Source organism: Alligator sinensis, unplaced genomic scaffold, assembly GCF_000455745.1.
Source record: "Alligator sinensis unplaced genomic scaffold, ASM45574v1 scaffold516_1, whole genome shotgun sequence".
NCBI lineage: Eukaryota > Metazoa > Chordata > Crocodylia > Alligatoridae > Alligator > Alligator sinensis.
Window position 1 is genome coordinate 358,947 of NW_005841957.1, and position 15,303 is coordinate 374,249.

The 15,303-nt window shown below is 37.9% G+C and overlaps 1 protein-coding gene across 1 annotated transcript in view; it reads right to left on the reverse strand.

The window, feature by feature from the left end:
- Positions 1 to 397: 397 nt before the first annotated feature.
- TUSC3 (tumor suppressor candidate 3) overlaps positions 398 to 15,303 on the reverse strand; it is a 230,268-nt gene continuing 215,362 nt past the window's right edge. Inside the window, exon 9 of the mRNA XM_014518476.2 lies at positions 398 to 982. Within this exon, the coding sequence (XP_014373962.1) occupies positions 967 to 982 (16 nt within the window). The 3' untranslated portion in view covers positions 398 to 966. The remainder of the gene's footprint in view (positions 983 to 15,303) is intronic.

The window sequence follows — 15,303 nt, forward strand, 5'->3', positions numbered from 1 at the left end:
CCTTTTTTACAATGCTGATGCCCTTGATGTTACTAAGGAACACTAAGCACCTTCAAGAGATCTGAGAAATACAATGAATGGCAGACTAAATGCTGTGGAGCCATTTAAAACCTCATTGACTAGGGTGACTAGCAGGTGGAAGTTTATAAACTTTAATCCTGTTACAGTATTGGCTGAACCTCCTAAATATCATGAGTAGTGAGTTTTGTTTGTACATTTTTAATAATTTGTGGTGCAGGGTTTTATTTGGGCAGATCAGGCTCTTAAGTAGAAGCACCACTTAATATTTGGGCCACAATCTTTATTCTTCTTGAGTAATTCAGTTCCAAGGACCACGACTTTAACCAGCTGTATTTTATGAAAATAATAAACTCATACAGTTTTAAAGCTTGTTCAATGTATATTTTCTTTATTTTTCAAAGCAAGATGGCTTGATAAGGTTGCATAAATAAATGGTATTTATGTAATCAAATTATACTTTCCATTTCTTGTATGGTTTCTCCAACAGCAGTCAGAGAACAAACAGTATTTTGTTCAGGATTTTTCTAAAGTGCATGTAAAGAAAACGTTGTAACACTTTGCAAGGGGAGAGGGTACTTTAACATTTGCTTCCATGTTCCTTTACTAAGAGTCAACAGGCAGCCATACAACCAAAAGACACAGCATAATTAACTTTGTTTAAATCCTGCACCACTGAATATACAGTACTTAAAACTATTTTTCACTACTCCTGTTATAATATTTAAGGTTTACTATACTTGTTTCTATAAATTAAATGAAACATTCATTACATAAAATATAAAAACCACAAATTCATTTCTCTATAATTATGCTATATAAATTATCACAAAGAAACAGATGAATGAACACAGACTGTTGAATAAAACGTAATGTTGGTGAACAGATAGTATCAGTAACAGCTTATCTTCATAGTAAACATTAAGTTAATGTGAATCCCATTTGAGTTCATTTAATTAAGAAGCTGAAAAGAAAAGGAAAATATGATTAAATGCTGAAAATGCATAAAAATTGGCTTCTTAAAATTATTTTAGCAGAATAAACAAGGACTTTACAACATAAATTCATTAGAAAAAATAATTCAGTACCTGTGGGAAATACTCTTGTAAACATTTTCATATCACATATTAAGTAATTACCCAAGCAAGCATGAAAAAGTTATGAAGATAAATAAGACTAGACTTACTGTATGAACTTGAAGATTACCCCACTAAAATATTATTTAAAAAATAAACATCAAGAATCTGTTTCCCCCCCATTAAGTTAATCTTTTGGTCTTAAGAGTTAAAGAAAAACAAACAAAAAACTGCCACTTCTATGAGATATTTAAACATTTGTGTTCATTCCAAAGATTTATTTAAACCCATTTTTCAGAGCACACATATTCTGGCAAGAGACAGTATGTCAACAGATATTTTCAAAAGCTTTTTTATTTATTAAAGTGTGTTGAAGTGGAGTTGAAATTACATCCCTGTATTTATTACTGTTTAATTTTCCTTGTAATGAATGGAATGAAAACTTGTATTACATAAACATTATATATACATATGCATACATACATATGTATGTACATATATATGTATGTACTCGTACACATATACATGTACGTACATATGCACACACGTATATATGCATGTATGTATATATACATACACACATATATATATAAATATATATAAACACTTATATGGCATTTTTCATTCAAGAATTCTATAACAGGGGAAACTGATACACAAGAAGAGAAGAGTTGTCTAGACTCACCCAGTGAATGCATAATAAAGCAAAGAATATATACATATTATTTTTGTTTTGGTGCCTTCTACAGAGCTGGAATTCTAGATGAACAGAAAAGCTGGGAGGGATTTCCATAGATTCAACAGAGATTTCTTCTTTAGCTTCTTATAAACTATTATTTTACAACTTCTTACAGATATGTAGAATTCTCTAGCATGTTTGATACTGTGCACTTATCTGGACCCCTTATCTGTTCTTTGTTTACCGTGTAATTTTTTTATAATTACAAAACTTGCATACACATTTTGTATAATTTAAAAATATTTTCCAATTTGAAGATATGCCCTTGCCACAAAAAGTGTATGAGATAAGTCATGTGGACAATAAAAAAGAAATGACAAATGGCTGGAAGTTGGAGGATTAGGTGAATATTGAAGCAAAAACAGCGGATCAAAGTGGACAGCAGGATGAGACATGAAGAAAGAAAGAGCATGCGAAGCGGAAAGGACGTGTAAGGTGAAAAGTGTAAAGCCAAAAGTACAAAAATGGAATTTAATTGAGAAATAAGATAATAGGAACAGTAGTGACTACAAGAGGAGGCAAGGAGGCAAGATGGCAATATGGGGCAAGAAGGGACAACAAGGGGCAAGAATTTTAAGGGTATGAACACAAAAAGATCGGAGGTTTTTTAAAAAGGGAACATTTCAGAAGGGCAGCAGCTGTTACATTTTAATTGCTGCTCATGGGCAAGTTCAGAATGACATAAATGAACGAAGTAGTGTTGAAGTTGGAGTGCTTTTGCTATATTTGTATTGTTCTCAACTTGTCCACAAGTAACAATTAGAACATAACAGCTGTTGCCTTTTTAAAACGTGTCTCTTTTGAAAAGCCTCCAAATGTATGTGTGTCTATACCCTTAGAAAGCCCAGGGTGATGAGAGTGCATTTGATTTGAGATGAGAAAACAAGGAAGAGGATATAATATGGTTGGATACATGCAAAGAGAAGGTGATTTTGACAGTGGTATTTAGGAAGCCCTGGTTGAGAAAGATGTGATAACCAGTGAGGTCAGGTTATGGTAATCAAGAGAGGACATAATTTCTTGTTACATTTAAGGGAAATTACCATCAGAAGGAAGAATCGCACAGACAAAGTAGAAGAAAGGAAAATTTAGGAATGTTTACAAAGAAGAAAAATTAGAAGAAAAATGGCAGATTATCCCACGAATCTGGCAATGGTGATAAGGTCATAGAAGAGAGGAGTTAACAGGAAAGAATGAAATTCGACTGAAAGGAGGCAGTTCTACACAGTGACTGACTAGTTAAGAAAACATGTCAGAAAGACCACTATAGATATAGAGGCTGGTGGTAGAAAAGTAGTTTGGAAAACAGCAGCATAAATTTGGTAAAACTAGAAGCCAAGAGAAATAAATGAAAATCGACTGAGGATATAATCCTGGAGGATACAACTCCATATCAAAGACAGGGAGAAGCAGCCAAAAAAGGATATAGTAAAGCAGTATTTAAGCAAGGCTGTCAGATAATTAGGAATATTACAGTTGTGAAGTGACAAAGCAAACCATGATAAACATCGGAAGTGTCGAAGGTGGCAGACAGATCAAGAAGGATGAAGACAAAAGAGTAAACATTGGCTAAATTTAAGGCTAAGGCTAAATCTAAGGCTATATACAGGTATCTTCTCTACACTGGATCTGTTATGCTGGGATGTGTCCTAGCATAGGTGATACCCTTCAATGGTGTCTACAGGTGGTGTCCTGGGTGCTGTGCCCCACTCAACTGGGACATGTCTGCAAAGAGGGGAACCTCTATAGGTGCAGCAGCATGATACATGCACTATGGGAATCCTCTGCAGGAGAATTTCTCATGGCAAGTGTAAGCAACTGTGGAGGGGAGGTGGGGAATGGGGTCTCCCAGGGGGGTCTCTGCTTAGCACTTGCAGACCATGCCCTAAATCAGGGTGCAGCAGAGCAAAGTCCCTTTGCAGAAGAGCTCACCAGGATCCGTTTGAAGGGGACATTGCTAGGGCATAAGTCTGCAAGTGCAGGGGGTTTCTCACTCCACACTTGCAGACCAGGCCCTGGGAATTCCCTTGCAGTGGGATTTCTGGTCATACAGAATCAGACCACTGAAGCACAGGAATGCTTGCTTAGGGTGGCTGGAGAGCCCCAGGCTGCCCATGCTCTCCTGTCATAAGTTAAAAGTCATTGTCAACAAAATGGTGGCACTAACTATGACCACAAATTGTTGTGCTCTCAAATTTAGGCATTTATGGTATGACAAATGGCACAGAAATTCTTAGGTTTTGTGGCAACACAGTGGCAACATCTGTTTGCAGCCTAAGAGGTACTCAAGTACCTACTGGGAGGGAGATGGCTGTGAACTTAGGAACTATGGTAAAGGGGAGGGCACCCAGAAACCAAATCTCCTAAGAAAAAAAACTAGGGCTGTGCTACCACTAAACTTAGGAGCTTCCCATGAAGGGGCAGTATCTACCATGCACATTCTTAAGACCTATATGAATTGAATTCCACTATTTGACTCAGATGAGACTGATTTATCTCTCATCATGAAACAAACTTTGTGCTGCTTCTCTCTACAGAGAAAGTAAAATGGTAGATGGCAAGCCAAGAAGGTGAAAGATAGAGGGAAAATGACATTTTTAGACATGTATGTGGCATTTTGACAAAAAAATGTAAATTATTCAGTCTTTTATTTATACATTAAGCATTCCTGAGAGTTTACCCAAGTTAAAGAATTAAGTCAATTTTACAGAATACAAGTTTGAACATAAATCTCAGTAAATATTTATTAGAAATAGATTTACCAGTTCAGACATTCAAAGTAAATCAATTTAATTATGCAAGAAATGAGGCTGGTAATAGCAACTGTCAAAAACATCTGAAAGAAAAAGGCTGTATTCAAATCATGAACAAATTTCACCTTTTATCTTCAAGGCTCCATATAAACAAATGTTCTTTCTGCTAAATGTTAATGTCTAAAAAGTTAAACATTTTTGTACCATGCTATTACTTTACTGAGGGGCCTCAAAGTAAAATCCTACTATGTTCACTCAAGTTGTGTTACTGTATTGAAAGAAGTGCTGTCAACAGGGTCTACAAGAACAGCACATAGGGGTTACATACTGAAATGAACTCATACAGTGTCATAAGACATTTCTAATTTTCACAATGCTTTTGTTTAGTTGTGTACTAAAAGAGTTTTTCCTGGCTCCAGGGTACATTTTCTTTGTTTTGGTTGCATGAAGTAGCATTCTCCAAATAATCCTACAATAGTTCATGTTTGATTTTATTTTCATTATATAAACATTACAAATCTGAGGTGTGTTCCGTGTTACAAATTTGTTATATTTATAATGCCACCTAGGAGATTAGTTCCCCTTTTCTGTTTGTCAGTGCCTTGCATGGTTATTCTTTCTTTCTTCTATACTTCTCTTCTTGTTTCCTTAAGTTTTTCCCGCATCAGTGACATTCATATTATTTCTTTTGGCTTAATTGAAGATTCTACCATAATATTTATATATTTCCTAAGTGCAATGGCTGCTAAGTATCATAAAACAAAATTTTGCAACTATAAGTATTATTAAAAACAAATAAAAATAGTATAAAGAGCTATAGAGTTTTTAAAATATTTAAAAAACATTTTTACAGTGGTGAAAAATTGTCTAAAATGAAACATATTAAAAAGCAAAATAAATAAGGTATCCTATTCTCCTGTAATGACTTATAGATTTAAAGTAACAGTTAAAGTGGTTGGTAATCTAATTTAGCTTAAAAAAGTGAAGTTTATCAGATTAAACACCCCCGAATTTCATTCATTTACATGTTATTAAATTGGGAATCTGCTTACCTCTATAGGTGACAGATCAGGCAGTTTCCTTCAATCTGTGTTCAAAATGCAGTACCAAAATACTAAGACTTCTCATTGTGGAGTAGAACAATTTGTGCCCACCAATTATGCAATTACAAACAATATTGAGCAAACTCTCTAGTGCCCAACAGACAGCATGGCACTAGACACAGCCTTGCCTTGGCAAGAAATGATTAAACTGTCAGTACATATCCACTGCCATAACTACCATGAAACACTAGTATCGGTTTTATAGCACATTATATTTTACCCAGCTCCTGAATTCTTTTCACACAGGACAGATCAGAATGACCCTCCTCCCTTTTTATAGGCCTTGATCTCCCAGTAATCAGCTTTTCTTCTCCTAACTGTGTCTGCTACCCTGGAAATTTCTCTCTCCCCCTCCCACTACTTCATTTAGTATGCTGTGCCTGGCTTGTTCTGGTCAGACCTGACAAAGAATGTCTTGTATTCAAAAGCTTGACTAACTCTGTCCCAACTACACTACGGTCTACTGGGTCTACTGCCTAGGTTGAACCAGTTTGCAACCATACAGACATTCCCCCTGGACTGAGGAAATAAAAGCACATGCCCGCAGTGGCTCAGGCTAGAAGCTGGGGGGTGCTAGACCAGTCCTCCATTTCCTTCCACAGTGCTGAGCTGGAGGGGTGCGTGGCCAGGCCCTGGCAGAACACTCTGACTAGGGAGGGGTGTAAACCTCCACTCTGCCTGTACAGGATCCCAGCCAGCTACTACTCATAATACTGAGATTTTCAATCTTCCTCTCCCTGCTTCTTCATATGGTCTGCAAATCTGATAGGTGACGGAGCCAGCAGGGGACTGATAACACAGCATTTAGCAGCCCATCAAGAAAAGAAAAGCCTCTCTTGTTAGTACAAGCTCTTCTTAAACAGCTTATTCCAAGGAAGGAATGGAGGGACATTACCAGCTGACCTGTTGATTAGCTTCAAAAAGCCTTAAGCTCAGGGCTGCAAAGCATCTGGGATGCTGGAGGACTCTGGTTTAACTTAAACCAGGAAGGGGTCTGGGACAGATACTGCATAAACCAGTTTGACCCAAATCACTTAAGTCTGATACTACATTCAGCCAAGTTTTGTCTTAAACCAGCTTCAGCCATTTTGAAACTGGTTTATGTACACTGAACTTATTTTTTGTTACAGGTTTAAACCAGTTTCTGATCACTTAAACCGGTTTGTGTGTAATGTCTGTCCTTAGCCATATCAGATAACATTCTAAGAAATCTTCCCCACTTCCACAATTTCTGGACCATCAAGGCTACAACATCACTCTTATACTACCTAAATAATATGAATGCTTTGTGACTATAGTTTCCTTTCTTCCTCTCTCCCTTCTTCCCTCCCTTACTTTGAATGGAGGAAGTCAAAGTGTTTATCAATGGGTCTTATTCCCTTTCTTAAGAAAACTGTTTCAAGAATATATTAGATAAAACCACTCAGTAAATTGTTTTTATGCAATTACCAATACTGTTTTACAAAGAGCAAGTGCCTCTGTGTATGTGGGTTTATTAGTTTAAAGGGACATGGTCAGCCTGAATTTTAATCTCTTAATAGAGTTTAAAGTAGTTTCTGTTGATACATTTCCCATTGTAATTTTTTGTGTTACAATCATACTTTTATATGCATTGAAAAATGTATGCATCTCCTCTACTGCTATGGGATAGAAACATGCAATGAAAGGAATGGTGTTGAATGGAGAAAAATGACTAATAGGAAACAGTAGATAAAATAAAAAATAAAAATATCGAAATTATATCCTGTCCTATCCTGCTCAGTTATAAGTGTAAATCTGCTGTTGATTTAACTTATTTATCACCTCACTGTTAAATTCATTTATTCTTAAGAAAGCTGAACAGATAACAGTTAAAATGATAAAAGATGGTGAATGTCTTCAATGAAGTGGAATCGAATTTTATGCTTTAGATTTCCAACGATGATGGTGAAGGCAAGGCAACTGAGGAGCTTACTGACAAGGGCCAGTATATATCATAGTTGATCAACTGGACAGAACCAATATAGGAACATCTTTACATGGATCTTTGACTGTATTGCCAGCCTCCAGGACAGGCTGGCAATACAGGCCAACCTGGACAGGCTTGCAAGGCGGGCGGACCTCAACCTTATGACATTTAATAGGGAGAAACATAAAGTTGCTCCATCTGGGGAGAAATAATCTGCAACACACTTACAGGCTCTGCTGTGCTACACTTGCCAGCACCACAACTGAATGAGACCTGGGTGTCGTGACAGATCACTAAATGAACATGAGCCATAAATGTAGTGCTATAGCTGGCAAAGCTAATCAAACACTGGCACGCATCTATCGAGGCATCTCAAGCAAGGCTAATAATGTCATTCTCCCCTTCTACTCAGCCTTGGTGAGGTTGCAACTGGAGACTGCATCCAGTTCTGGGTGCCACACTTCAGGAAGAATGTGGAGAAGCTCAAGAGAGTCCAAAGGAGGGACATACACACATGATTAGAGGCCTACAGAGAGGTCATATGAGGAGAGGCTGAAAGAATTGGGACTGTTCAGCTTGGAGAAGAGAAGACTCAGAGGGGACTCAGTGGCAGCCTATAAGTATATTAGGGGCATACATCAGGGCCTGGGGGAGCATCTGTTCATCAAGGCCCCCAGAGGAGGACAATAAACAATGGGCACAAACTGATCAAAGATCAGGCTGAACATAAGGAAAAACTTCTTTACAAGTTGAGTGCTGAGGGTTTGGAAAAGGCTCCCACCAGAGGTGGTACAGTCACCCACCCTGGTTATCTTCAGAAAGTATCTTGACAGCCACCTTGTTGGGATCATCTGGCCCCAGCAGTCTTTCCTACCCAAGTGCAGGGGGGCTGGACCCAATGATGTGTAAGGTGTATGAAACTATGGATGATGACAGAACCTTATAGCATTTGCAACTTTGATTGGAACAAACTGCATTTGGTTGGCACATATGCATTGTGTTAGTTTCTGTATCTGATAAAAATTAAAGGATAAGGCATATAATTAACATCAGTCATCATGAGGTTTATGAGAAACAGGTTATGCCAAAAATAGGCTATGCCAAATAAACTTGATTTCATTCTTTGATGAGATTACAAGTTTGATGATGTGGTATTGCACAACAGTGACTAAAAGTCAGCACGGAATAGTACCTATAAAAGACGTTAAATGGATCAGATAGGGGTGTTTTGCCTGGGGCGATATAGGGCTCTTCAACATTTTCATCAGTTATTTAAAAGTAAATATAAAATTACTGTTGATATTTGTGGGCCACACAAAATGAAAAATAACAATTAGAGGGCCCTCAAGGACAGAGAGATCTGGGCTGCCTGGTAAGCAGTGGGTCCATTCAAAAAACATTTTTTTCAATACAGCCAAACTTATACAAGGAATGTAGGTGAAACACATAGAATATTGGACTGCATCCAGACATTAAAAGCAGTCATAGTGTACAAGCAACAGTATGAACCTGCGAGAAGAACAGCTAGTGCAATCCTTGGACATATAAACAGAAAAGTAGTAAGTTTTATCAGGGTAAGAACAATGCTAGACTATTGTATACAGTTTTCACGTACACACACTGAAAAAAATGTTTAAAAAAATAAATGGTGCAGAAAAGAGTCATGAAAAGATTAGTAGACTGGAGAAAATGTCTTATCATGGGGCTTTAATAACTCAGTTTATTTTATCAAAAGAAGATTGAGGAACGACAGCATTACAAAGTATAATTATCTTTACAGGGAGAAAATACCTGTTATTAAAGTACTGTTTAATGTAGCACAGAAAGGAATTACAAAGAACCAAAGGGCAGAAGCTGAAGTCTGACAAATTCAAATGAGATATAAGAGACATATCTTTAACAGTGATTAGCCATTGGAATTAACTACCAAATACAGTAATGGGTATTCTATCAAGATATCCTCAGATCAAGATCAATGCCTTTCTGGAAGGCATATTTTATCCAAGTACCAAGGTACTGGGCTAAATGCAATGGCAACTGAGTGATACTATGACCTAAAGTTATATAGCAAAAAAAAAAAAAAAAAAAAAAAAAAAAAAAAAGATTTTCTGAATTTGTGAAAATTCCCTCTCTTTCTTCTGTGCACAGGCATGCAGCTCCAACAGGAGTGGTGCAGACTACCATATCATCTAATGGCTTGGGAACTCTCCTGAGAAGTAGAAAATGTGCACCTGAATCTTTCAGGTTTGATGGACTCAAATCCACATCTTGCAATTGCTGGATAAGTATTCTAAATGCCAGATTCTCATACAAAACATAACTAAACCTGCAGACTCCTTTTCATCTTGTCGTCTTTCTGAATGAAACAAATTCTTATCCAAATCTTAGTAAAACCCACTTGACACTGAGAAATTGGACAGGAGGTCTCAAGAGAGAGAGAGGGGAAAAAAGGACTACTTCAAAAGATTCTTGGGTTTGGTTGAAAATATTATGCAAATGGCTGTCAATCCCTTTCGCTTAACCAAAGTGAAGAACTGCACACAAGCAAAAGGTGTGTAAAAAAATGAAACCCAAAAATGTACAATTTAGGTTTAGGTTGATTTTGATATGACTGGGAATTTATTTGTATAAACAGATTTCCCAAATATTCAACAAATATTTCAATTATTTCAATCCATATCTTTAGTATATATGAAGAAAAGATGGAAACAAAAGATTTTAGTTTGGAGAAATATGCAAAGGCTGATAAGGAGACTAAATTGTGCAAGAAGTAAGGAATTTATGAAGGATGGATTTAACTATTTATAGAAATAGCATATATCATAGCAATTAATATAAGAGCGGGATTCAGATTCATTCAGTAAAATCAAAACTGCCATACTGTGCATTTAACTGAAAGATGGCTGGCAGATGGAAGTGAACTTGGGATATAATAGAAAAAAAGTTGATTTGAATAAGAAACATTGTCAAGAATGGAAAGTAAACAGCACTCACTAGCGAAAGATAATTAATCAGAAAGGGAAGGGAAATTCCTTTAGCTGTGTTGGTCTAAGGACATAGGCAGACAAGGTTCTCTGGGTAAACGTAATGTCTTTTATTAAACCAACTAAATAGTTGGAAAAATTGTTCTTTGCAAGCTTTCAGGCACAAATACCCACCTTCAGGCATTTATACATGTGCTCCGGGAGGCAGGGGGTGGGGGCACATTAATTAGAGCAGCTCTGGGAGCTGCACTAATTAAAGCACCCAGAGTGCCACATGTATCAGGATCCCCCCACTGAAAAATGGTGTGTGAGGGGGGGGGGGGGGGGGCGGGGGGGAGGGAGGATGTTTTAATTAAATCTTGTTGAACAAGCTTTAATTAAAGTGCCCTGGCCAGCATTTTTCAGTGCAGGGATGCTGATACACATGACACTGGAGTCTGCTGGAGTGTGGTAATTAATATGCTCAAGCATACTCGATGTAATTATAGCACATTAGAGCAGCTTTGTAATTACAGCACATCAGAGCAGCCTTGATGCATGTGTATGGGTGCCCAGGGAGACCATATACAAGAAACCCACAGGCCAACATGCATAGTTACACAGAACCAACAACCACCTTAAACACAGCAAGAAAGCTTTAATATACAGTCAAGTCCTCCAATACCACTGAATCTCCACTGAGGAGAACACCCGTGATCATCACCTCGCAAATCTCAAAAGGGTTTTCACTAAACAAGGACACTCCTCCAGAGAGATGGATCATATTTTTGAAAGAGCCACCTGGATACCAAGTGAAGAACTGCTTCACTACTAAAAGAAAATCCCTATTAATCGCACACCATTAATTATGACATACCATCCTTACCTGGAACCTACACAGAAAATCCTCAAACAATTGCAACCCCTACTAGAAGACCCAATTCTTAAAAAGAGCTTTCCAGAACCACCCATACTAGCCTTAAACCAGCACCAAACCTTGCCAATCTCATCACCAAATGCAAACTTCCTATGGCCCAAAGCACACCAAATGGATCCAGACCATGCCAGGACAAGAAATGTAAAATCTGCCGACACATTTCCGTCACTCCAACAATAACTAGACCCCACAACCAAACCCTTATCATTCCTGGATCTTATACCAGCACCTTCAGAAATCTAGCATCTCTCATCCAGTGCAATGAATGTCCTGATAGAAAATATGTAGGAGAAACCAAATGACAACTGTGTACCAGAATGAACTCACACTAAAAATCTATCAACAACAATACCTAATTACTTGCTTCTCACAAGACAACCACTTTCTCACAAATTTCTCAGATTCAATCCTCCAAGGGAATTTACAAAACAGTTTTTGTAGATAAGCCTACAAACTTCACTTCATAAATCTACTGGATACAAAAAAATCATGGGCTAAATATAGACATTGGATTTGTGGCACGTTATAACCTGCCTCCCATCCGATAACCCCACGTAACCTCTCTACATTTTACCAGCTACATTCTATCACCAGGTTAACATTCCCCTCCGTCCCCTCCACCTACCTCTCTCACACGTATTACCTCACATCCCCTGTCTCACACCTATTATTTCACATCCCATGCATTTTGCATATTGGCTTGTATTCCACCCAGGAGAGTACACAAACACTAGCAGACTCTCTCTATGCCTGAAGAAGGGTGTTTGTGCCTGAAAGATTGCAACGAACAATTTTTCCAACTGCTTAGTTGGTCTAATAAAAGATATCACATTTACCCAAAGAACCTTGTCTGCTTGTGTCCTTAGACCAACCTGGCTACAACCAACACCCCTGAAGCTTAGGACTAATTCAAAGTAACAATGTGAACGCATTATCTTGTGCTGCTTTGAAACACAAAAGTAACATCACAATATATACCTGTTGTCTTATTGCATCACATTAGTTCTTTGCTGAGGCTATTTGCTGGGCACAGAATGAAGACATGAATAATTCCTAGTAAGGCTAAAATATAGTACATAAGATAGGTTTTGTGTGTGTGGTGGGAACATGCCAGTGCTAATATATTCTTGGGTTACAAAACAGTTCTCTCAGAGAAAGACAGAAAGTTAGAAAATGCTTTTCAGGTAGGGCAAGAGGAACAATTTTGAAGAGTAGAAACAAAAACAACTTTTTCAACAATAAATGCCAGCAATTAAAACAAGAGCCCTGTTATTTTAGCAAAATGGAGAAATCCCAACTCACCATTGCAAGAAAGGTGGATCAGCAAAAAGCCTGCAAAATCCTGACTACTGAACTATAACTAACTCTAGAAGAGGCCTTTATGAGGCTACATATTAAAGCAAGCTGTTTCTCTCTTTTATTATAGTTTACCTACACAGCACAAAACCTTAATGTTAGCTTCATTCATTAGCATATCTTTTGATTGGCTCTAAGTCCCAGTCTACCCATTGTCTCATCATTATTTTTCATTGTGTAAAAAATGTATTGATTACTACAGTACACACACACACACACACACACACACACACACACACACCCCCGAGAGGGAGAGAGAACCTCCAAATGAGGTTGGAGAAGCTTCAAAATAAGACATAACTTGCAAAAATAGTGTAATCAAAACTGATATATTTGTAGGCCTTTGCTTATCCAGCTTTCCTGCAGTGGTGAATTGGGTGTGAATGAAATGAAAATATATATACACATTTTAGGGTGACAATTTGGATTTTGGGGAGCACTCGATTTGCAGCTAAATACAAAGGCTTTTTCCTGCGTCTCAGCAGAGCTGCTGGTCACAAGGCAAAATGAAGTATTACTCACCAAGGCGCCCCTGGGGGTTACAAGAAATAATGGCCACAAGCTAGCAGAGAACAGATTTAGACTAGACATTAGGAAGAACTTCTTCACAGTTAGAGTGGCCAAAGTCTGGAATGGGCTCCCAAGGGAGGTGGTGCTCTCCCCTACGCTGGGGGTCTTCAAGAGGAGGTTAGATAGGCATCTAGCTGGGGTCATCTAAACCCAGCCCTCTTTCCTGCCTATGCAGGAGGTCGGACTTGATGATCTATTGAGGTCCCTTCTGACCCTAACATCTATGAATCGATTAAAAATAACCTTGCAAATGCTAAGGCAAGCAGTTTTCTAAACAGTTGTAGTGTTAGAGCCCATTGTGCAACAAAAACAAGATGTAGCCCACCAGCTATCATGAGGAGATAAAGCAGAAGCAAGACCTTGGAGATGGTGCTGAAATCAGCAAAGAATGAGAAAGAACCAAGTGACCAAAAGAAGCAGAGGTCAAAGTCTTTATGCATGTGCTCTTAGCAGAGAGGCATGTAAATGAGGGAGATGCATAGGCAACTCTATGCTAATAAAGTAAACAGTAAACAGAGGAGCAGCTTAAGATGGGAGGAGAAATGGGTGGAACAGAAGGAGGGACAGAGGTGGAACAAATATTAATATGTATGAACCAAGGTGTATAAAATGTGAAAAAAAATATGGTTCAGGGTGGCTCCCCAGTTTGTTTGTTTTTTGGGAGCTAGTCCAAAGCTGTCTCCATTCTGAATAAAGCTGTTGGGAGCAATGTATGCTGGTGTTTGCTCTGGCTAATGAGTAACAGGATCCATGAGCAATTGGATCGTCATCTCCCTAGTCGTGAGGTGCTGCATGGAGTCGGGGTCTAACACGCATTATTCTGCCTGCAAAGAGAAGTGTGAAGAGATATCGGGGTGCAAGTGCATGACTCCCCCTCCCCCATGCTTACCCACCCTTTTGGGGTTTTCAGTCATTCTCTCCATTTTGTCACCAAAGTGATCAACAGGAGGAGCTACAATGGCAGTGGCACTATTAGGGGCAGGGGGAATGCTGCTTCCCACTATTTTGTTTGATATAGTTTGAGAAAAAGGAAATAGCCTTTTTTTTTTTCCAGTTCATGGCTCTTGATTTATCTTTATTTGATTTCATCTTGATATATCCTCAGCTCATGGAGGTTGGTGGTGGAAGTAAGAGGATGCACAGCAGAAGACATGTTATTTTATCAACCTTTTATTGATGCATGCTGCTTCAGTGAAGATTTATATATTGTTCAGTGATATACAGCAGACAAGCAAGTTAGTACTTATGACTTTCTTTGAAGAAGTATAGTGAATTTGTGATGATGCTTGTGACTGTTTATGCAACATGAAAGTCATTTTAGTTTTCTTTTAAATGTCACCAAAACACACACAAATAAAAGCTGTAAACCCTCTCCTTCCCCTCTACTTCTGGATTGTCAAATTTTATTGTTAATATGTCATATTACTGAATTATATTTTTAAGGCCAAATGTCATTTAGGATACATTGGCATAGCTCCCTCTAGCTCTTTGTACTGATTTGTATTATTACATCAATATTCCTTGCATATTGTTTACAACCAAACAATATAAAAAGTGATGAACATTTACCCACTTTTTCACAGCTCTACATATACAATCTGATGGACCCAAAGTAGAGCTAGGAATTTTTCTTATGCAAAAATAAATCAAAGTCTGTTCAAAAGAAACAGTGAAATCAGGCAAGGATTTCCTTTTGCTTTTTAATACAAGTATCAAATGCAAAAACAGCAGTATTCAGCTTGCACAGGCAGGATAAAAGACTAGAGGTGGACAAAGATTTACTGTATAAATGAATCGGTGATCAAAACCATTTTGTCAACAGACTGAAACAAGAAGAAAG